This window comes from Nuphar pumila, chromosome 16, assembly GCF_984573655.1.
Source record: "Nuphar pumila chromosome 16, dmNupPumi1.hap1.1, whole genome shotgun sequence".
Taxonomy (NCBI): Eukaryota; Viridiplantae; Streptophyta; class Magnoliopsida; order Nymphaeales; family Nymphaeaceae; genus Nuphar; species Nuphar pumila.
In genome coordinates, this window is record NC_143264.1 from 79,966,569 (window position 1) to 79,991,633 (window position 25,065).

Here is a 25,065-nt window from a genome sequence, read left to right on the forward strand (position 1 = left end):
CCTATAAATTTTCAAACTTGCAAGTTCAACCCACATCACGAGTCCTTGTGCCCACGTCGACTTTGTGACATAGCTTTATCCAATTATTTCGACTTAGCTCAATGATATCCCAAAATAATTTGAAGAATATATGTTTTTAATTACCAAAGCATAAACTTATGTGTTTTTTGTTATTAGTGCCAGAACTCTAGGGGTAATTTTGAACTTCTTCCAGATAAAGTATTTAGATATGACATTGTTGTAACATAAAGCATATAACTTATTGTTTGTTTGGAAAATTTTCTTTGCAAAACAATCACATAATGTCGATCACAGTCATTTGGGTAAAATGCTGCCACTATACGATATTTAATGAAAGGCAAAAAGTTGTGCTGTTTTCATTAGAAAATGACAAAAACGTTATTTTGCACTTTAGGTGGGTATTTGAAATGCATGAGGATAAAACATGCACTTAAATGTAACAATGTTTCAATTGAGCAGTTATTTGCAAATAGCTGTTAACTTGAATACCTTATTTGTAAGATATTATTTTCAAAATGAAGATATTACGGTCTTTTTTTCAATGTATATCTCCTTATCACATCCCTCGATGATAATTGCCACCGGCTTTACTCGTTTGGTAGGGCCAACCTGTGAACATCACCAGGCCGAAGAGAAGTCACGAGTTCAAGGATTTCACCAACTAAATACGTGTGGTTTGTAACGGGCTTAACTTAATAAATAAATAAAAAAACGGAAATGAGGTAGAGGTTTCTCACTTTTTGCCATAATTCATTGTTTTTAGCCAAACTAAAGAAATATATCTAATTCACTACTCAAAATATGTCAAACAGGACAACTTGATTTTTGTTGTTGACAATTTTACCCCTTATGTGGCCTTACAAAATAGATGCCTTGGTCATGGGAAGCAGATCAGGTCATGCTGAACATGAGAGTTTTTGATCATGTCAACATCGTGGCCATAGGATTTGTATTTTAAAAAAATCTCAAAAGCCAACAAAACCATGTGGCATTCATCCAAAATGCAAACAGACGGCCACGATGTCGGCGTGAACCAAAACGAAAGGATTTCACCAACTAAATACGTGTTGTTTGTAACGCGCTTAACTTAATAAATAAAAAAACCCGGAAATGAGGTAGAGCTTTCTCACTTTTTGGCATAATTCATTGTTTTTCGCCAAACTAAAGAAATATATCTAATTCACTACCCAAAATATGTCAAACAAGGCAACTTGATTTTTGTTGTTGATAATTTTACCCCTTATGTCGCCTTACACAATAGATGCCTTGGTCATGGGAAGCAGATCAGGTCATGCTGAACATGAGAGTTTTTGCTCATGCCAACATCGTGGCCATACGATTTGTATTTTTAAAAAACTCAAAAGCCAACAAAACCATGTGGCATTCATCCAAAATGCAAACAGACGGCCACGATGTCGGCATGAACCAAAACGCTCATGTTCAACATGACCTGATCTGCTTCCTTGGTCACGTGCTCCGCTTGTCTGGCAGGAGCAGCTAGTGCGAGCCACCTTGTGAAACGTTGCAAGTTAGAATCCCAATGGTATAGTTGTATAACTGTTAGGAGTCTGCCTAACCATAGCTTTCTCTGTCGAAGAAAAGAAAAAAAATTGTCTCCTCAAAAAACCAGGCACCATACATAGAAAAATCAGGGATTGTGTCTGAAAAAATCGAGTGTTGACTGAAAAATCAGATGCCTAAATTTGTAGGTGACAAAGGGCAAAAGTGTAAAGTAAACAATAATTTGGCCATCTTAGTTATATTCTTTGACTTGCGGTTAACAGTGATATTTTCAATAAAAACGATGGTCATCTACATCATTGTTTCAAACAAACAAAACCCAATCAGGTAATAATTTGAATTTTCAACAAGCAACAAGTCTACCAATTTTGCTTTTTTTCCCCCCAAAAAAATCAATTAAAATTCTTTTTACCCATCCAAACGCACTGCAACAAACAAAAACAAACTCATTAGCCATCGGCCCATTCGAGAATGATCGATGGCAGCCAGTGTCACAAATATAGTTCTCAGGAAAATCTTGAGATACTAAAATAACCGACTTTTTGATAAAAATACCAGGAATATATCACTCTATTACTTTATCTAAAAATATAATAAATATAAATAATAATACAAGAAACCTAATATACGCGAGAAGCGTTTTACCCTGTTCATAAAAAGGTTTCTCAGCTAAACATTTTTTTTCATTCAAATTTGACTTGATTACCACCCTTTTCTATCAAAAGTTGTACTTTTTTCAAAACATTTTTTCAGCAAAATATTTTGCTTGTTTGGAAAGGCCGAAAAAATAGTAAAGTTTTTCGACCTCGGTTCACTTTTCCTAGATGATTCCCGTGCACTTAAGGTGTTTTTTTGCAAATAGCAAATCGAAGCGCGGACTCTTCTGTAAATTCTCCCTACTTCTCAAATTTCTTTAAAAAAAAAATCCCCTTTTAAGATTAAGAAAAAAAAGGCATGGCGTGGCATAAACGTTAAATTCATATGAAAAAGGGCCATTTTTACGCGGCTCTGTTCTTGGAAACCGCTGCATTCGACGTAGGAGCCTCCCTTCTTAGATTCTTCTTTCTTCCTCTCTTCGTCTTCCTTTCTCCTCCTTAGGGTTTTCAAAATCCACGTCCAGAGAGAGAGAGAGAGAGAGAGAGAGAGAGAGAGAGAGTCTCCTTCTTCCGACGACCACGACCAGTCTTCTTGTCTCTCTCCTTATCCATCTCTCTCTTTCTGGTTTCTGCTCGTTGCTGGCGCGGATCTAAGATCGTAAAACCCGCATAGAGGTATTTCTCCTTCCCATACAGCGATCGCTTCACAGTTTTCATCGGAATTTGTGCTTTGTGTCGATTGTGATCCAATCGTACGAATTCAATTGAAAATTCCGCGTCGGAATTGGGAAATTCTGGAATGGGGGAGTTCAATATTGCGCGGGTGGTCGGGTCGTGCGTCGATAATTGAGAATTGTATCGAAGAGTAGAAAGGTTTTTAGATCATTTTAGGGGAGTTTGTTCTGGTGGATGGTTTCTTTAGGGCGAGTGAGTTTGGAGGGAAGATTGGAGCCACGATCCTTTTTGTTTCTCGTATTTTGGTTTTGGGTTTGCTGTTTTCGCATTTCGTTTGGGTTTTGGAGGGGAGGGGGGATCAGAATTGCGAGTCGGGAATGGGCGAAAAAGGACGTGCAAGTGAAATAAATCGTTTCCATTGCAGTAGCTCAATCTACGAACGGTAACCGTGGAGGATTGGTGATGTATGTGGCGGGCGACGTTCAATTAGATGGTTGTAAATTGATATTTTTTTGTTTTGAGCATAGTGAACGTGTGGCTAAAAGCATCTTTTTGAGTTTTTTGTAGTTTGGCGAATAGTTAATATTTGTCTTTGTATTGGGGATGTTTTGTGTAGCTGAATTGCGAGATTGTCACAGGGGATTCGTGTTGATTTCCATTGGCCTGAACTTGTCCTGTTAATAGCTTTTTTCCATTGTCGGGTCCTAAAGTTCCTTGCTATCGAGGCATTGGTATAATTCTGATGTTTGGGTGTAAGGTCAGAGCAGCTTGATCATTTAATCCGTTTCTTGGGTTCTTGCTCATGAGTTAATTATGCCATTGTATCACTTATCTTCATCTTTTTTTGGGCACAATGTCGAGCATTCATGCCTGGCACCATATGATGCAAACAAATATGTTGATTCCTTTTTCTGTTAGCACACCCTGTAGCTATATGTAATCTAAGGAACTTGTTCGCTCTGTCACATTTCCAAATGGAACAACCCCTCTGATGTGTCAAATGCGATGTTTCCTTGGTCATCTTTTATTAATTATTAGCATAAGTCCTCCTGAAGAGCTATATGTAATATTTACCTCGGTATCTAGTTGTACTTGTGCCTGGTTCATTTGTTCCATTTTACCTACATAGACTCTTTATGTCAACATTTTACAAAGGTTTCTGCATGTGTCTTAGTGGCAAGATAGCCAATGCAATTCGTCGGTGCCAACTGTGTGCTAGTGGTGTGAGCACTGCTTTTATTATTATTATAACTAAAATTCTGTTCTTGATATAATGCTTTGCAGTTGGGATTGACTAAAATGTATGTCACCTTTCTGCAGTATTGATATTGCCTGATTGCATTAACTGTAAACATAGTTATTCTTGGCATCAGGTTGATATATTGATGAGATGAGCTTTTCAAATCATATCATACCATTATTTGTTACCCATGCTTTCCTCAAAGAAGAGAAATAAACAGCTTTTTCTTTGTTATTTTATTACAGGAATACCATTTTTTTTGAGAGCAGTGTCTTGTATGGTTAAATAAGCCTGTTAAGTTGTATGTGGTGAACATGAATATGATTTGGGTTTAAGTTATACCTTCGTTTTGTGATTTATCATGCTTGGTTCAGAAGTTTTTTAGTTTGGACATATCACATGATATCTTGTTTTAATGATCCAATGCATAGGAAGGAGCATGTGTCTTAAAGAAAGAAATGACTCAATCTTGGTCAGATGACACTAATGTGCTTTCAACTTCAACTTTGCGCACCAATTCATCCCGAGAGTACTCTGAACCTCAGACTCATTCATGCACTAGACAGAGGTGAGAACTGATTTTTTGCAGCAGGGTAGTATGACTTACTAAATAGTATGTTGAAAGTGTCTGCACAACAGTAACAAATATAAGTTGTAAGGCTTTGTGTTGTCTCTTTCTGATTCATGGCCATTTAATGCTGCCTGTTCCTTTATTTTGGGGTGCCTAGTGAATGTGTCTTGTTTAATAAAAGTTGTTCATAAATGACATTATTCTTGTGTACATACGTATGCATGCATGTATATATGTATGCAAATATCAAATATGTCTATGCATATAAAACTTATGTTTTTATGTAAGGCAAATACAAATTTTTAAATTTGGGGTTTATTTCATGAAATAGAAAATTCTATAGAAGTTTCTGGCACTTTGTATCCATGTGTGAGAATATGAATTTTTAACTTTGGGGTTCACTTCAGAAGAGTCTTTTCACAGTTAAATATTGCTTCAAGTGGTCTCGTGTGATGATTGTCACAATGGTTTGAGCAGAAGCAATTGATGAAACTACATTACGACTGAGTATTCTGACTGGTTTTTATGTGCTCTTTCAGTGGTAGCAATGTGTTTCAGTTGCTAGCTTGGAGGGAAATTTCTCCTCGAGTAAAGAGGTCAGCAAAAAGACTCTGGGGTGATGCTGCTAGTCAGGATGCAAATTTTTGCAGGGCACGATGTGAAGTGACAGATGCAAGACAACGTCTTCTTTCCTGGTGCTGCACAATTCCCCTCTCAAGTGTTTGTGTTAATGCTTTAATATTTTTATAATCAAATTTGTTATAATGTTGTGTTATGGGAAGAAGTCAATATCATTCTAGACCATGCGTGTAGATGTCACAAAATGGTATGGATTCCAATGCACTTCATGATGAACTCCAAGAATCAAAATATTATACATTTGGACACAAACTTAAGAGCTAAAAAGACACACATGAAAATATGAATGAATAACTCTATTTATAATGGACATTAAAAATATAAAAGGAAATTCCATTGGTGAATGAACATCTTTATTCATAATGGACATTAAAAATACAAAAAAAAAATTTACATTCAAACCTCACTACAAATACACTAAAAAATAACACACAAACCTAATACTACCCATCACTCTCTCAACCCTTACACATACACACACATCCTTGTTTATAGAGGAGAAGGACAGGAAGAAGTGAAGGAAGAGAGGAAAAAAGTCCTCTCAAATAACCAAGGGAGACATGGTTAGAAATCTAGCTATTGGGAGCTTAGTCAAACAAGTTTGACTAAGCTCCCAACGGCTAGAATTCTAGCCATTTGACTAAGCTCCCAATGGCTAGAATTCTAGCCATTGGGACTAAGTCAACTTGTTTGACTTAGTCCCAGAGTTACCGGAAATGTCATATAGAGTAGAGAAGCACACTTCCCCAAAGTGCGTTTCGGAAGCGCAAAACGTCGTGCTTCCAAAATGCGCAGGAAAGCACAAAAAAATTTGGGAAGCACACTTTCTATTTTGGGGAAGCTCGCTTCCCCCTTTTTTCAATTTTTTGTATTTTTTTCTCTTTTTTCGCTTCCCCTTCGCTTCCTAGGTTGGTTCCGAGATGATTCCTGGTTCTCTTTTAAGTCGTCCCATGCTTCTCGCTTCCTAAAATTTTGAAAGTGCTTCGCTTTCCGCTTCCACTTCCCGTATCGCTTCCTGCTCTCGCTTCCTCGACTGATAACTCTGCTTAGTTCCTATATATACTATATATATAAACATATGTAATATATATAATTATATATATAATATTTAAATATATACATATATTATGTATATGAAGATGTATACATAAATATGTATATTCATAATTAACTATATATATATACACACACGCACACACAAAAGGATACATTAATCATAATGGTAGATGCATTGATTTCAGTTCCTGATATTTTGGTTTTCCTGTTCTGGCATTTACTTTTCAAAGTTAACAGATGCACATCTTTGTAGCATCCTATGGCTTCTATTAAAATTTTAGAATACTTTCTCTATATGTTTCAGGGTGGAAGCAGAGTCATTGAGGCATTTGTCTGCTAGGTATTGCCCTTTGGTTCCACCTCCTAGGTCAACAATTGCTGCGGCTTTTAGTCCTGATGGGAAGACCCTAGCTTCAACTCAGTAAGTTTGTACTGCCTTTTGTATTTGTATCCATTTGTTTGTGCTTGTTCCTGACCTGACATGCTTTTCTGCATTATTGTGCAGTGGTGACCACACTGTAAAGATAATTGATTGCCATAGTGGAAACTGCTTAAAAGTGTTGACTGGACATAGACGTACTCCTTGGGTGGTATGCTGTTGTTAGCTATTTTTTATTCATATAATCTCTTTAGCTCTATGTCACATGGGTACGAAGCAATTTAAAAAATTTTGGACACAGAGACATGCTATATATATATATCATAACAATCATAAATGGACTTGGTCAAAGTTGACCGAGTCCAAAATTAATTTTAATAAATGGACAAAAATAGACTTGGTCAAAGTTGACTGAGTCCAAAATGTGGACGGACTCAGCCCCGGTGCGTTGACCAAGTCCGACACTTAGTTGACCGTGTCCGCCCCTTGTCGGAAGCCGCACCCGTGTCCGCACCCGTGTCGAGGCGTGTTGACACGGGTGCATCGACCTTTTAGCCGAGTCCATGTGACTTAGCTTTAGCTTTGTTTCCTATTGTTTAACTATTTAATTAAGAGAAAATGCCTTCTTGTATAAGGCAGGTTTATCAGCTGAAGCAACATCACGTCAGGTTATATTTTAAATTTTAACATCCAGGGTTGTTAAAATTTGCTTGCCACTCGGAAGGATCTCAAATTTCAGTGCTCCCTGACTTTCAAGTTGATTATTTGTTCTGTACATTCAAAGAATTTTAGTTCATTCAAATATTCTATAATGAGTTGACTGAGCATGGTCAACTTGGGAAAGAGAGAAACTTTGCTTTCATCATGAAAAAACCCACTTGGAAGGGGCCTCAAGTTTAAGTGCTTCCATGACTTTCAAGTTGATTTTTCTTCCTGTACATTCAAACAAATTTAGATCATTCAAACACCTTTGTAATAAGTTTGAGCATGGTCAACTTACAAAATGGTGGATTTTTCATCATGTAGTAACGCATAAAGTTATGCTCATTAACAGGCCACAATGCTATATGGTACACCATTGCCTTCTAGGTGGATAAAGGGAGGGGGATGGTGTGTTGTTGGCACTTGGAATATTTGGTTTATTGAATTGGTTAAGCTTTATATTATTATTTGGTTGTAATTTTTTGTGTTTTTTTATTGAGATTTTGAGTTGCTAATGGTATATTTGTAAGGTCTTATATCTAATCTTTTTTTTTCTTTGGTAGTTCATTGGCATTGGTTAATTTGACTTTTCCCGTGTCCATTTGCTTTTGTCAAGCTTTGTTTGATGAGCTCCAATTGTATAGAGGTTGGTAGCATTACCACTAGTTTCATCATGAGTTGCTTTTCTATGTTGACAATTCCCACCATTCTTTATCTTAATTTTAAATCATTGATAATTCATGGGGCTTGCCTAGTGTGCTGAGAGCTTAATTTTGTTATTCATAATTACCAAACTAATAGCACATGACACATTGGTGCAAGTTATCTTGGTTGAGAGGAGTATGACCATAAATGTTGGTCAGCTTGGTTTAGTTTGTTTCAGCACAGTTCCTTTATGCAGTTGGTTTGAGGTTACTTGGTTTCACCTAAGTTCAATCTGTAGCCTAGGACTGCTCAGTTCGTTTAGGGCTGTTCAAGCTTGGCTTGGTAGAAGAACGATAAGCACAAGCTCGAGCCAAGTGTTAACAAAAAACTACATTTATTTCTTTTAAACCTTTACATAAAGTGAAGTGCTCGGGACTTGAACTGTCACCTCTTGCATGATAAAACACCCTTCCCATTGTACCTTTTTTGTGTTAATATTATTCATTTCATGCGTTACACGTTTAATAAAAAACTTAAGCTGATTGAGCTTTTGTCAAGCCTAAACCTTATGAGTGGGCTTGGCTTATCTATCTAAATGAGCTCTACTTGATCCCAAGCTTTGCTTTTTTATTAATGAGTGAGTTTAGCCCAAGCTTTTTTCCCACCTCTTCTAGAGCCATTGTACATTTGGCAAAGATCATGACTACTGGGTTGCTTTCTTAGGATGCATGACTTGTCACCCTAAGGTTATGTTATTATCGAGGTTATTGTTGGTTAAAACAATCTTCCACCATCATCCTAGTTGGCAGCCCGTGTCCTATAACTGTGGCAAGACTAATTTAGCCTCTTGAGGCAAATCAAATCAGGCAGGCGGAGGAGAAGGGATTGCGGACTCAACCCTCTCTCTTCCCTTTGGGATACATTGACTTATTTTTGAGGCAATCCTGGATGGGCAGTTCAATAAGCTTATTGGAGCAGGGAAAGCAATCACAAAGCACATTTGGAGCTCCCTCTGTTGGAATTTATGGCTTATCTGTCAAACAACATTTGGAGTCCATGATAGATTTTTGGCTTTTCTATTCATACTTCTAAGATTATGGGATTTCTGTGTTGCATGGATACAGGAATGGGGTACGACATGCGTACAAAAGATATAACACTGGAATTTCTGAAAACATGGGTATGTGGGTATACAGATGCAAACACATGCAAAAACATAAACATGCTACACATTACAAAATTATCTAGATTTAAAGGATGATAGCACTTTTGATGTCGAGCATAAATTAGACACTGATTGGATCATAAGTTGAATGAAATGGGTTGAGTTAAGTTTGAAACCACTTCACCTATATCCAGGTGTACCTAGTACTGGTATGGATACAACATGGTTGTGACATCAAAATCGTAGCCTGGTAGAAGTACCCATTGTTACATAGATGGATTCTTTCTTCAACAATTGCGTTTTTGACCAACTCTACTCAATGGATCTATGGTAATTAGCCTAGCTTGTGTTTATGGTTTAATGCAAATACTTCACCAAGTTTTGGAGTATTCTTTTTCCAACAAGCTTGGATGTGAATGTGGGATGTTACTCTACAAATGTCTCTATGATTCTGAGAGGTTCTTGGTTCAGATATTGCTGTTTGGTCCAATTTAAACTTGGTGAAACTATTATCATTAGCCTCGGTCATTCATGGACTTGAACCCATAATCTGGTAAGTTTGATTGGTTTGCTAGGATTTGAAGCCCACATATAGCAGACTCCTGATATGGACAAATACCATCAAGTTCCATTTAAATGTTGAAACTTGCTTGATTAGGTCTGTCTTGTATGGTTGGTTGAATCTGGTTTGGTTTAGTATGAAGCAAGGATTTGTTATTTGAGCAGTGTTAACTTGGTGCATGTTGCATAACTTTATAATTATGCTTGTCAGATAATAAAAGTAAAGAATTGTACACAAGCAGTCTGCAGTACTGTTACATACTGGAAAAACTATTATACAATAGTTAAAAATTTGGAAAGAGAAAATGCAAAATTTGCCTTGGACTATGTCACGGAACTTTAGTGTCCAAGTGTTATCTTGACAACATGACATTGTTATGAAAGCAAAGGATAATTGTGCTGGTAACTTGGGGTTTTATGTGTTCTGATCTTCCGAATCAGTAACTCCAAACATATGAACTTTCACAATTTACACTATCAAGTTGAGAACATGATGGTTGAGTTGTTAGAAAGTGGCATGAATACATTAGGTTCAATAATGAACCCATACACATGCACATGAAGTGCGAATATACCCACTAAAGGGAACAACACCAGCACATAATGTGCTAACACATAAACCCACAAAAGGGGCAAAATATGACTTAAAGTCATAAGTTGAATATCATTGAAGAAAAAAGGAAGAAGAGGGTAAAAACCCAATACAATGGAGCGAATGCTCCTCCAAGGAGTAAAGAATACAAAGGGGGAGACCCCTATTTATAACACAAGAGAGGAGCCACATAGGGGGCTCCCAAAGGAGTCGATGGGAGCCCCCAACGGTCACATTTGTGACCGTTGGGGGCTCCCCAACGACTCTTTGGGGAGCCTCCCTAGGTGGCGCAAACCACAAAAAATAAAAATAGGAAACTAAAAAATAAAAGAAAAATTACATGCATATTTCAATTGGAATATGCGTAAAATGACAAATTACAATAATACCCTTGAGGGTATTTTAGGAAGAGAATATATATATATATATATTTATATATATATATATATATATAAATAGAGATATGTATACATATACATGTATACGTATCTTTATATATATATATATAAATATATACATGTACATTTAAGGATTATATTTCAACATGCATATATATTTTAACACCCCCCCTCAATCTCTACGGGGAAACGAAAAGATTGAAAAAAGGCGCAAGACTCCAAGAGGCTTCCGTAAGGATGCTATTGAAACTTGTAAATGCCTTCTTCCAATTGCCTTCTAATGGTAAACACATTCCCCGATCCATCCAGGGTACTTCTTTTTATCCTATCTCCAAGATTCTGTGGAATAACAACAAAGAACAAGTAAAAAATATCTTTGCACTTTACTTAAAAGGAACATTCCTAACAAAGTTAATTGAGACCATATCGGATGACTCATCCGTAAAACAATGGTGCAAAATTATAACTTATGCATAAAAATTTGAAGCACATGATAGGATAATTACTTTAGCATGAAAAAAAAAATTAGAAAACAAAAGTTTCAAAATCATATATCATGTTAACGAGTGAGCGGAAATAGATAAGGTCCAACATTGGACAAACACAACCCCATAATGGGGAATAACAAAATGGTCCACTAAGGGACACTACAATAAGCCTACGAAGAGGCATAAGCTACATATACTCTATGTCACAGGGATTCGGCTAGCAGGGTGCCGCACCCGCGTCGACGCGACTCGACGCGGGTGCGGGTTCGGGTGCCGCACCGGGTGCGGTCAACCCGATCCTGGGTGCGTTGACCGCACCCAGGATCATTTAGGTCCATTTGTTTTTTGGATTTTTAAAAAAAAAAAATTTTCCTGTGAAATGGGCTTGCGAATTTGAATTTTTTTTAAAAAAAATCTGCTGTCAGGCCTGACAGGCAGCTGCTGTCTATCTTTAAAAAAAATCTGCTGTCTGTCAGGGCTGACAGGCAGCTGCTGTTTATCTTTAAAAAAAATCTGCTGTCAGGGCTGACAGCAGCTGACAGCCCAGAACTGTACTGGAAGCTTTTCCAGCTCGTATAGAGACCATTTTGCTCTAATAATAGTATTTGTCAGTGCAAGCATGCTAGAAGTGGTATATCATGAATGATATTCATCTTTGAGAAATACTATCTTTGAGAGATACGATGCATTATAAAAACCCTCATTTTACCCTAAATGTCTTATGAAACTTTTTAATGTCAAAATATGGCCTAACTTTGTATAAGCGGGAAACTCCATCAGTGGCATGATTTTATTATCTGGGAAGACCACATCACCACCTTCTCTTGTGATAAGATGATCAAAGTGATACACTTCCCTTTTATATATATATATATATATATTTACATTTTTGCCCCTGCCGCACCCCCGCACCCGGGTTTTTTGGAAGTGCCGAATCCCCGCACCCGCACCCGCACCCGCACCCATGTGACATAGCATATACTTTATTGAATGAGGGCCTAAAAGACCAAAATGAGCATACACATATACTAACATAAGATGAATTAATACTTAACGAAATCATTAATGAACATGCTCCAAACATATTTTAGACAAAATGAACACAAGAGTTCAAAAGGTTTTAAATCCATTTAGGAGGCAAAATAATGAGTGTTATTTGAGTAGAGAACCTTATACATTTAGAAAAATCTCACTCAAATGACAAAAAACTCATTTTTCATATCAAATACAAAAGTAGCCAAAAATATCAATTTGATTTATGCATATCAAATATATGATTCACTTGTATCTAAAAGAAAACGACATATGAATGAAGTTTCATAAATTTCAACAATAGTTCATCCATTACAAGCAACTACCTCATTAGTCCTCCAAAAGCCCATAAATCAAGTGTATAAGCTACTAGATCAAGAGTACATATAATGTCATTAAAGGCCAAAGACACACACAAAGGTGTGCCAAAGAACCTCTTGTCTACATGTAATAATACTTGAAATGAGTGCATCAACGACAACACAACAAGAAAATACCCGCCAACATGGATCAAAAACATCTCTTGTCTACGTAAAAATACATTCAAGACCAAGTATGTTCAGCTGCTAAAACAAGAGTATCAAGCCAACCATGGGCTAAAACACAATACGTCTCTTGTCTACATAAGATGACACTTGAAATGAGTGAAAGAAGCCAACCATGGGCATACATCTTAGCGACTAGAATAATGACACAAATGCCAACATAGGCTAAAAATCACACACCATGGTGTGAATCAACGTGCCTTGTCTACATATAATAACACTCAAGACAAGTGTGTTCAGCTACTAGACCAAGAGAACAAAAGCCAACAAAGGACTACCGACACACAAATGTGTAATAATATGTCTTGTCTACATATGATGACACTTAGATAAGGGGCATAAAAGGAAAAGACTTTTGAGGCAATAAAACTTGTAATGACAAACATATAAATAAAACCTTGAATCAATAGAACAATATTTTTCAAAAAGAATACCCATAATAATAATATTTTGAAATAAATATGTGAATATACACACACCAAGAACACTTGTGCACAGAAGCACAAAACACAAATGTGCAAACACACTCATAAGATTCATAAACAATAAAAGGTTGGGCAATAATCCCCAAAACCTTGATTTTAATATACCTTAAAACATTTAAGGTTTCAAATATCCATCACATTTACATATAAATGAGAGCATCTACTAGATCAATGGCCAAAAGAGAAAAACGAGTGACACTCATAATTAGAGATCGTATAACAAATTATTTTAGAGTCTCAAGGTGCCCATAACTCACCTCAACAACCATCTTTAATATGGCAAGTGGACAATCTAAAATGACATAATACAAGGTGCCCATAACTCACCTCAACAAACACCTCTAATATAACAATAAGGCCATAAAAGGATTGATGCATCATATAACAACTTGTGATGGATAAAATAAGTGCCATAAAAGGCAAAAATACTTTTGCAACAAACATAATGACATAAAGAAATCATCTTGGGATAATCAAGACAATCAAGCTTATAACAAATGAATCACAAGAACCGTAACGGTTCCCAAAGAGAGCTATAACACAATACTCAAAGAAAGAATATTCAAAAGTACTTGAAAATTTATAGAATTGGGATTAAATCCCATACAACAAGCTTTAATATTATTTGATTGTGATGAGATATGTGGAAACGTATAAAGTGCTATAAGCACTTACAATGTTTTATAATGATTAATCAAAAGAGTCAATATCTAAATTCATTATATTTTCCCAAATAGAAATGTGGACAAAAGCTTCACAATGGATGTGCACGAAGGCACTCATATAATACTTGAACAAATACACACCAAGGTGTAAACAAACATGCACTAAGGCATGTATTTCATAGAAAAGAGGGAATGCATACAAGCACAAATATTTGAAAAACAAATGTGCACAAAATACAAAAAATACACAAAAGTGAGCAAGCATGCACTTCATAGAAAAAGCAATGCTTGAATCTCTCAAACTTTAATTATGCAATTATATGCTTGACACATGCAATTTAAGACAAAGAAGACCATATTACGGCCAACGTAGGCATCTTTAGAGATATAATCAAGAGGTTTTGAAACCTTATGTGAAAAATACAAACCAACAAGTTTATAAAGTTGCATCATTAGAAGAAAAGTCAAAATTAATGAAATCTTTTATACCAAAAGATGCAATAGATACACTATGCATTCGATATAGTGCGAGAAGTTCTTTTAAAAGATCTTTCCTAATGAACACAATGGTTCATACAACATATTTATCGCAAACAATTTTTCAAAATTCTTTAAATAATCCAAAAACATTGAAAGGCCTTTCTCATAAATACTTATCATTAACAAGAACTACTTAGGATTCATAAAAAGGTAAACAACAAAGATTTAGATGTGAGAGATTCTCATACAAGAATTCTATCAATTTTTTTTCTCAAAAAATGCACTAAAATCTATAAAGAAGAGAGAAACTCAAAACAAATTAGGCTTTATATGAGAGTCAAGAGTTTTTAAGCAAAGATCATTAATTTAGCAAGAAATCATATATAATTTTTAAAAGTTAACTTATAGGTCAATCATGAAATACTCATGTAAAAATCCTAAATCTCTCATAATTGAAGACAATTTTGAAAAACATAAATTACTATTATATGTGATGAGAAATCGATAAATATATAAACAAGAATTATATATTTGGACAACAAACAAGTTTACCAAATTTAAAAAGGAGATATTTTAAAATATACGAACACGCGAAATGTGAAAAGAAATGATTCAACTATCATAAACACTAAATGTACAAAATATATGCAAGAAAAATAGTTTCATAATGCATAATATGTTAGAAAAAAGGATACATACCGGAAACTTAAAAAAGAGAAGAACAATGAATACTTCACCATTTATTGAGCAGCACGCTTTCTGTTGCACCAAAGGACAACCCTATCGTGACCTTGCTCTGATACCATGTTAGAAAGTGGCATTGAATACATTAGGTTCAATAATGAACCCACACATGCACATGAAGTGCGAATATACCCACTAAAGGGAACAACACAAGCACATAATGTGCTAACACATAAACCCACAAAAGGGGCAAAATATGACTTAAAGTCATAAGTTGAATATCATTGAAGAAAAAAGGAAGAAGAGGGTAAAAACCCAATACAATGGAGCAAATGCTCCTCCAAGGAGTAAAGAATACAAAGGGGGAGACCCCTATTTATAACACAAGAGAGGAGCCACATAGGGGGCTCCCAAAGGAGTCGTTGGGAGCCCCCAACGGTCACATTTGTGACCGTTGGGGGCTCCCCAACGACTCTTTGGGGAGCCTCCCTAGGTGGCGCAAACCACAAAAAATAAAAAAAAGAAACTAAAAAATAAAAGAAAAATTACATGCATATTCCAATTGGAATATGCGTAAAATGACAAATTACAATAATACCCTTGAGGGTATTTTAGGAAGAGAATATATATATATATATATATATATATATATATATAAATAGAGATATGTATACATATATATGTATACGTATCTTTATATATATATATAAATATATACATGTACATTTAAGGATTATATTTCAACATACATATATGTGTACGAGTACACATATTTTAACATGAGTAACATCTGTTGCAATCCAACACATATTCTTGATTTAGTGGTTCCATAATTTCTTGCGCCATACACTGCAAGCGCATTTATCTGACACAAATTCTTCTTGATTTTATCTTTTTATATGGTGCAGTTGGTTCATCTTTTCCTCCCTATGTATGCTAAATGTATGTTTCCTGTGCAGGTGAGGTTTCATCCTGGACATCCAGAAGTGCTTGCCAGTGGGAGTTTGGATCACGAAGTTTGTTTGTGGGATGCCAACAGTGCAGAACGTATAGGATCACGCGATTTCTGTAATTACATTTCTCTAAAACCCAGTTAGATTTCCACTGAATTAGAAACTTATATGTTCTAGTAATAGATGAAACCTGTATCATGCTCTAAGTTTATCTGTTCGCTTTATTTTGAGAAATATTTATATATTTATGTGCCATGGATTTAACTGCCTGGTATTTCTTCAAGCAGATCGTCCCATAGCTTCTATTGCTTTTCATGCCCAGGGGGACTTGCTTGCTGTAGCCTCAGGTCATAAGGTAATTAATGCTGATTGGATAACTTAGAAGATAATTCTCCTCAGTGCAAGTATGGAAGTTGCTATACTATTTCTTTTGTTCTTTTGTTTTTTAATCAATGGCTTTGTTGCCTTTGATCATTTTCAGCTGTACATATGGCAATACAGCAAGAAAGGGGAGTCTTCTCCTTCGATTGTGCTACGTACTCGTCGTTCACTGAGAGCTGTGCATTTTCACCCTCATGCTGCTCCATTTCTTTTAACTGCTGAGGTAGTCTTCTGATGTTAATGTATTCATTCACTATTCACTGTTCTCTTTATATGATAGCTGGCATGTCTAACTTCTTGCAGGTCAATGATCTTGATTCTCCAGACTCGATGTCTCTAGCAACATCTCCTGGCTACTTGCATTACCCTCCTCCTGCTGTGTTATTTGCAAATTTTTATTCTACTTCCAGCCAAAATAATGATACTGCGATCAGCACCCAAGCCCCTATGATGCCCTTCCCTGGTCTTCTTTTGCCTGCTGCTCTTGTTAAAGAGCATGTCTCGTCATCTCCACAGCAAGATAGTATGGTCATTGATTCAAACTCTGGGCCACAAGTAGGGGAATCTTCTCCACAGCTTCAGACAGATAGACGCACAAGCGACCATGACTATGTAGCAACTCCCATGGATATATCGTCCTTAGCTTCTAGTTCAAGTAATCTGCCTGAAAGCATTAGTAACCGTATTACTGGGACAGATGGTATTTGTTCAGACTCTACAGCTGACTTAATGGAAGCTGTTGAGGGACAGTCTTTTGACATGCTTGAGCCAAGAAGAACAGGCAACATCATGGAAAGATCAGATGATGCTAATAATGGGACAATATTGACTGGACCTCCTGTCCATTCAGCACCTAGTGGTACATATATTCCACAATCACCTCGCAGGCAGTCCAGCCTGTCAATGGGAATTTCTCCCACCATACATCAATCAAGTATTTCTGGAAATTCTAATCTTCAGTTTCTGCTAAGAAACATTGCTGTTGGACAGCCACATCAGTTTTTGCCACTTGGTGATCCATCATGTTGGGAGCTGCCTTTTTTGCAAGGTTGGTTGATGGGTCAGTCACATGCTGGAATACATCCAATATTGCCTGTTTCTGATGGATCTCAGGGACATTCACTAGTAATTAGAGGAATTGTGTCAGATGTCACGGCATCTGATTCACAGGCAGCCCAAAGTGTGGAAGCTGGTCTTGCTTCTTCAGCAGTAACAAGAGGCACTGTGAGATGCCGATCACGGCATCGATCCCGCTCAAGGTTGATGACAAATGTAAGCTCTGGAGAAGCATCTGTTGCTGTTGCTCCTAATGTAGATAATGTTCCCTATACTGGTGCTGGTACACTGGCTTCTGATGTTTCTGCACCAGCATCACTGTCAGCTGCAACTGCTGCTGCAGAGTTGCCTTGCACTGTGAAGCTAAGAATTTGGCCGCATGATATCCAAAATCCTTGTGCACAGCTGGATCCAGATGCTTGCCGCTTAACTATACCACATGCTGTTCTTTGTAGGTATGATGTTTTGGCCAGGTTAAAGCCCTGTTTGGATGTCATTTTTGAAAAAAAAGTTTTTGATAAAAAAGTTTTTGATAAAATTAATTTTCAAACCAAATTTATTTGAAAAATGCAGAAGTGTTTGATGATGCATGACATTAAAGTGTGTTTGGCTGCCACTTAGAGTTTTAGAGATAGTTTTATAATTTTTAGAATTAAAAATACTCTCTTTCTCTGCATCATATGGCACCCAAAAAATGAGATGGAGAGGATAAAGGAAGCATAACAGTTCTTAGACTTTGAATCTGGCCTCCTTCTCTGCCCTTGAACAGAAAATGACCTTGATCTGCCAAAGCATAAAAAATCCCATCACCAGGGATTCGACTCATGAGGGAGCCTGCAGTCCAGTGACTATATGATGCCAATAGTAATTGGGCAAAGGAAGGTGGCTAGTTGGTGGGCCTGCAGTATGGTGTCTCTATGATGCAAATAGTAAGAGTCAAACACAAAATCGAAATCCAGTTGGGAGAGCACGAAACATTCTCCGATGGTTGGCTCGCCATCAAGTTGTTGCAGTTGCAAGTGTGGAGGCGTTCACGTCGGCCGTTTGCTCGCCGGAAGTTCCATGCTTATGCATGGGGCAAAGGGAAGGCATAGATGATTTGAGAAAAGGGAAGGCCTCATATGAGAAGATAGTTTTCAAAAAACAAACATGTTTTCAAAAAACAAACATGTTTTAAGAAAATAATATTTTGCTATTTTTTCCCACAATGTTTTAAGGTCTCAAAAATACATTCTTTGGAATAGTGGCAGCCAAACATTAGAACAATATTTTTGGTAACATCCAAATAGCTTGTAAGTATTTTGTTTTTTCTACTTCTTTTGGGTGGCATGTTTTGCAATCCTTCCTAGAAATTTCTTGATAAACAAATAGGAAAACCAATGTTGTAAAAAGCATATCGAAACCCGTATCAGAAGGGTCTAAGATATGGGTATATTGATCTGTATTGTATCGTAATACATGACAAAGATTTTTAAAACTTCAAAAATAGAAAAAAAAATCAAGACAGAACCATGAATTTCAAATGACACAGGGTATATCAACATAACACTAAACTGCTAGAAATTTAGAACATCAAATACACATAAAGGTAGATTACCAAATTGTTTCAAGACAAAGGTGCTTTATAGAAGAATTATTTGGTTGTTCATCACTTTGCTGTTATATATTTGTTGGTGAATCCCAAAAGAAGTAGAAAAAACAGTGTTGATTGGGCCTCTTACCTTGTGGTTTCGAGTTTCAGGCCCCTTTTTGACTTTAACAAATTAAATTCTTCTATAAAGCACCTTTGTCGATGCTTTTGGGGCTTGATTCTTCAATATATTTACACGAAAAAGGGTGCTTGGGCTTGGAAGAGGGTAGATAGAGCAAAAAAACACTCCCTAGGGCTTGAGTTTATGTAAATCCCCAATTTTTTAGGCTGACTTGGTTCAAAATGCAAGCAGGAAAGTTGTTTTAAGGATCTGTGTGTGAAAATGAGATCAAAGTACCTCCCCTTACAAAGTGTTTGACAACATTTTTCCAACTATTAGGAGCTTTAAGTTCTTGGCGATTGTCAACTCTGATACACCAATTCACATCATATCGGACAAATCTAAGTCACACAGACTCGGCTAAAAGGTCCACACACCCGCGTTGACCATACCTGACACGGGTGCGGACACAGGCGCGGCTTCAGACACGGGGCGGACATGGTCAACTAAGTGTCATACTCGGTCAATGCACTGGGGCCGAGTCCGTCCACATTTTGGACTCGGTCAACTTTGATCGAGTCTATTTTTGTCCATTTTAAGGGCAAAAGTCGTATAAAAACTAAAAAAAAATCGATCTTCGATCGTCTTCCTCCTTTATGTGTTATATTTTGGTAAGTTTGTGTTGTTACTTCAATAGAATTACTTTTTTTTATTTTTGCTTTAAAATTTACAATCTTATTATATATATAGCCGTGTCCCCGTGTCCAATTTTTTTGAAATTGCTCCGCACCCGTACCCGCACCCATGTGACATAGCGGACAATACAATACACTATTCATAACATTGACTGGACAACTAACTGAAAACTAATCTTCTTTTTTACAGATCACAGTGCTTTTTATTCTTTCTATTTTAAAATTCTTCACACATACCAAGAAATCAAAAAGCAAGGATCTATGACTTTCATCCTATCTCTTGTTTTTTTTTTTTTTTGAGTGATTCTGGTTAATCCACATTTTCAGTGTTGTAACTTTGGGGTGATATGCATCTTAGGCTAAATTTTCTAACTATAGTGAGCATGTTTTGTTGTGGCAGTGAAATGGGAACCCATTTTTCTCCTTGTGGCCGCTTTTTAGCTGCTTGTGTTGCATGTATACTTCCTCACATTGAGATGGATCCTGGATCACAACTACAGATTCATCAAGATGTTGTTGGGCCTGCAACCTCCCCAACAAGGCACCCAATTGCAGCACACCGAATTGTTTATGAACTTCGAATATATTCTCTTGAGGAGGCAACGTATAACTTTTTCCTGTTTGTAAAAGTATTTTGCCTTTTTTTTTGTTTACTCAATTTTTAAATAACTATTGATAGTTTATGCATGATTTATCCTATAGTTTTGGGGAAGTGATTGCATCAAGAGCTATCAGAGCTGCTCACTGTCTAACCTCCATTCAGGTTAGTTGCTTTATTTTTGATAAACATGAAAGACAAGTTGCTTATACTGTATGCATTTTCATATGATGTTGCATGCCATCCTCTATTGGTGTGCCTGTGCTTTTCTGCTTATGAGAGCTTCTAAATTGAAAAACCTTTCCTTTCAGAATAGTTGGAATTGAAGATGGCTCCCCCCTTTCCCTCTATTGTTTGAACATTTTATCAGTATCAATATTTATAATCTCCTGTTGAACATTTAAGTTCATTTATCCCTCAGTTTATGTGACAGGATTTTTTTGTGTAAGACCAGATTCAACCTCCTTAGCAGCTTAAATCTTCATCTCTCTTTGAAGCTGTCAAATTGCGTCTCTGTGGCATCTGATGAGACAATTCTTTCTGATGATGAAGGCTTTCTGGCAATTCATTTGGATTGAACCCTTTTGAGCTGATATATCATCACCTTCAAAATAATATTTATTTTTGTTGCTAATACTGAATGCTCCTAAATCTTGTGTTTTTAGTTGTGTGCTCCTCAGGAATTAGGGCCATTGATTTATTTTAAATCTTCCATAAGTGTATGAACATGACAGTGATGTCACTAATACATGAAGTAACCTTTGAAAGCCGATGGGGTCCCTGGAAAATGCATTGTAGTCTTCACTGTATTTGTCACTTCAAGCTTGTGAATTGTTTTATTAACTAGGACAGGAGGAATGGTTTTACTTGGTTAGGTAGGAGGAAATGAACACCTTTTCCCCTCCCTTGTCTCACATAAGCTCCATGAATCTACTTTGAAATAGTTGGTGGGCTTTTCAAAGCTTTTCCATGTCCATATTGTTGATATGCCCACTACACTAAAAGTACATCAATGTCTTAAATGGTCTTTCCAAGGCCATTTTGTGTAAGATTTTGGATTTTGATACTTGATTATGTGATTGTTGATTTTGCGATGTTCTTAACCAGAGATGTACATTTTCTATGTGGTTGTATAGTCTTGCAATTGCATGTGGAGACTAGAGAGCTCTTTCCTGCAAGGATTGATGCTTGCAGAGTGATCCTACCTCATTTATCTCCATATGCTGATTGCCATTCTTCCCAGCTTGCAGATGATAGTAATAATCTCCTTGTCTACCACTGAGGTTGGGGATTGGGGGGAGGGGGAAGAGGAGGCTTAGTTTATATCTGTCTCCTTTTGTTCTCACTAATCAATTAACTGATTAAAGTTATCCATGCTTGAACACCCCCTTTGAGGCCATATTTGTCATCTAAGAACAATGGGCAGTTAAATTCTCCATGTAAACATGCTGTGGGTGTCATTGTAAAATAGATTTTTATGATGATATTATTTTTTAAACCATTGTTAACCATTAATTGTTTAATATAGACATGATGTTTTCAAAATGTGGGGCGAGAAGTTTCCATGTGTACCCATGTTTTTCAAACATTCCTATGTTAAACAACTTATAGTAGATTGATGTATGATATAAAGCCTCTCAGTGTCCACATATGCTTACAATCAGCACAGTTAGCCTTTTCGGAAAATGTTATTCAAAGCCTTGGATACAAATCAACTAGATTAACAGGCAAGTTTGGCCTGCTTAAGTCTGGTACAAATCATCTCATAATGATGGGTTAAATATAGGCGATGTTTTGCTGCTAGAAGACTTAAGGGACATTGAATCTTCACATCTAGGTTTTAATGGCTGACTGGTTCTTTGGTTAAGTAAAAGGCTATGGAACAGCTGCATGGATAGGGTGAGAGCAGGAATGTTGATGGATGAACATGATGCAGTTTGTAACTTTGTGTTGGCCAACACTTGACTTTAAATTAAATTTCGTCAACATGGGTGAGATACTAAATAAGTCAGTGTTAGGGTGGTTCCACATTGTGGATTGGAGGACTTTGTCAAGCCTCATCCTTTGTAATATTGGAGGATTTGGTTGGCTCTTGAAATTTCTTAAACTGGCTTTGAGATAATGAAAATTGATGAGAATGTTGTACTCCCTGTATATATGTAAAACAATATAAAAAGTGCACTTTTTGGCTTCTTTAAATGTTTGGACTTTGGAAGGAGGCCTTTCCATGAAGCGTCACGCTAGATTCCACACTTTAGGCGATCCCTGGATGTTGATTAGGCATGTGTAGAAAAGTACGGTCTAGTGGTACTGCTTGATGCTTTTGGTGTTTTGTCTTTTTCAATCAGCATATGTTGCTTTGAAAGACAGTAGCCTTCCTCTAGATGGGTGTTAACATGACAAAAAGGTTAAACAAGTGGGAACTCTCTACACTCTACTTGTTGATGTTACCTTGCTGGCTATGTAACACGGACTCTTCTAACAGGGCACCACACCCGCGTCGCACCCGCACCCAGGCGGGTGCGACACTTTGACACAGCTTCCATTGTGTTAGGTGAAGGCAACCACATTGAGGTCCATTTCTATCCAAAAGCAGATTCAGTTAACCCTAATCAAGTAAATTTATATCTATATTATATATATAAATACATAAATGCACACACATACACGTAGTGTTAACTTAAAACTGTTAAAAATTATATGTATATATGTACCCTCCCCACACCCCCGCACCCCCACACCCAAGTTTTTTTAAAGTGCCGCATCGCCACATCCGCACCTGTACCTGCACCCGCACCTATGTGACATAGCTTGCTGGCATTGGGAGACTTAGAATTTTGATAAAACATTGATTATAAATTTTTTATTGTATTTGTATTTCTACTGCTAAGCATTGAATAATTACTGAATTTCCTGAGTATTTGATGGTCACTAAATATTTAACATGTTCAGTATTTGCCAAAGCTGAACATGTTAAGGATATGGATTATGATATGTTTTTCTGTTAGTCATGGAAGAAAGGGTTCGTAGAATGCCTATTAAATAATTGGCAGGTAAAAGTAAAGCTACTTAAATTTGCAAGTGTGATTTGAGATAGTTGAGACAGGTAAATCTGGAATACTGTTGCACGAACAAATTGCCATTTTTAACGTCATGTATGGCCCAACTTATTGATGTTTTTTTAAGGAATGTAACCTTCAATAAATTTAGGAAAAGGTTAGTATTTGAAAACTTGGAAAAAGTGCAATTGTTATGTGGTTGTGAAGTCTTGAAATATTGAATCTTGGGCAAGATGTGCCACTTGGTCAGATACTTCCTCATGTTTGCTGCATTCTTATGGTTTCCATTCATTTTCTTCCAAATGTTGCCATCTTTTCTTCATTATCTTTACATTTTTTGAAGGAAAGCAAGCTTTCAATTTAAAAGTGGATGAACAATGCCCAAAAGTTACAGCATCAAGGGAAAAGGGGGAAAATAGTATAACTGATCTTTTACACTTTGAGAATAAGCTGCTGTGCTCTTATAGCCTATCCAGACTAAATCTGTATTAGCCCAAGATTCTTCAGCGTAAAGGTTGATAGAGGACTGAATTCTGAAATGAATCCAATTGGGTGTCTTTGCAAATCTTTCAAAGATCCAACATGTCTTTTCTTTCCAAGTCACCACACGCAAAATCTCCATACCTTGAACCATTTCTTACACTTCTAACCAATGACACCAATATGACCTGTCTAATTTACGCAAACCTGCTAATTTCAATCCTCCTATCCTGCCACGTGATCAAGAAGTTTGATATTAAAGAAAGTAACATAACCAAGAGAAGATGCAGAGTTTTCTTGAGCAGATAGGCATGAGAACACCTATTTGGCAAAGAACGTCTTCTCTTCAGGTTATTTTGAGTTAAAGCCTTGTCTTTGGAGATTAAACTTGAGAAGACCAATCCTTTGAGAAGGCGTTTATTACATATGGCATCCTTTGGAAAATAAGAAGTGATAGGCTCCCACAAAGAGACACCAATCAATTGAGCCTTCCTCAGCAAAAAGTTGGTTGTTAGCACTAAATTCATCCACTACATGCTCTTCCCTAATTATATGTCGACTTGCAATTCTTTTCTTTCCCCACGTACTTTTCCATATGTTTAGTTGTATGTCAACTTCAATATTTTCCTTCCCTACTTTAATGCGAGTTTATATGGGTGCACTTCTTTATTCATTTGTTCTATATCTACAGGGCCGCTTTCTCTTTGCCACCTTTTTTGTTTTCTTTCTTCTAGTGGTACTTTTTTCCGTCTACCCTTGTTTTGTCATTTTTGTGTATGGGGACTAAGTGCCTATTTTTTATAATTATCCATGGAATATTTTCTTTAGTTTTCCTCACTCAATAAACACTCAATAAACCTTCAAAAAGGATCTTAACTTTAAAATGGAAGCTCCTGAAAACATGGATACATATACTGCAGCGATACTAAAACTTCATCACAGTCAAAAGACTCAAAACCTGGTGTTGTAAATGTCTACTGGGGCACCTTAACTTTACTAGTTTTTTGTGTCA

At 36.6% G+C, this 25,065-nt stretch overlaps 1 protein-coding gene across 1 annotated transcript in view; it reads left to right on the forward strand.

Moving 5' to 3' along the window:
* The first annotated feature begins 2,544 nt into the window (after positions 1-2,544).
* Positions 2,545-25,065, forward strand: part of LOC149813786 (uncharacterized) — a 45,869-nt gene continuing 23,348 nt past the window's right edge. The window contains exons 1-11 of the mRNA XM_089990931.1: positions 2,545-2,813; positions 4,485-4,621; positions 5,164-5,319; positions 6,624-6,740; positions 6,825-6,909; positions 16,100-16,208; positions 16,381-16,448; positions 16,575-16,697; positions 16,778-17,985; positions 20,317-20,520; positions 20,619-20,679. Coding sequence (XP_089847057.1) covers positions 4,512-4,621; positions 5,164-5,319; positions 6,624-6,740; positions 6,825-6,909; positions 16,100-16,208; positions 16,381-16,448; positions 16,575-16,697; positions 16,778-17,985; positions 20,317-20,520; positions 20,619-20,679 — 2,241 coding nt within the window. The 5' untranslated portion in view covers positions 2,545-2,813; positions 4,485-4,511. The remainder of the gene's footprint in view (positions 2,814-4,484; positions 4,622-5,163; positions 5,320-6,623; positions 6,741-6,824; positions 6,910-16,099; positions 16,209-16,380; positions 16,449-16,574; positions 16,698-16,777; positions 17,986-20,316; positions 20,521-20,618; positions 20,680-25,065) is intronic.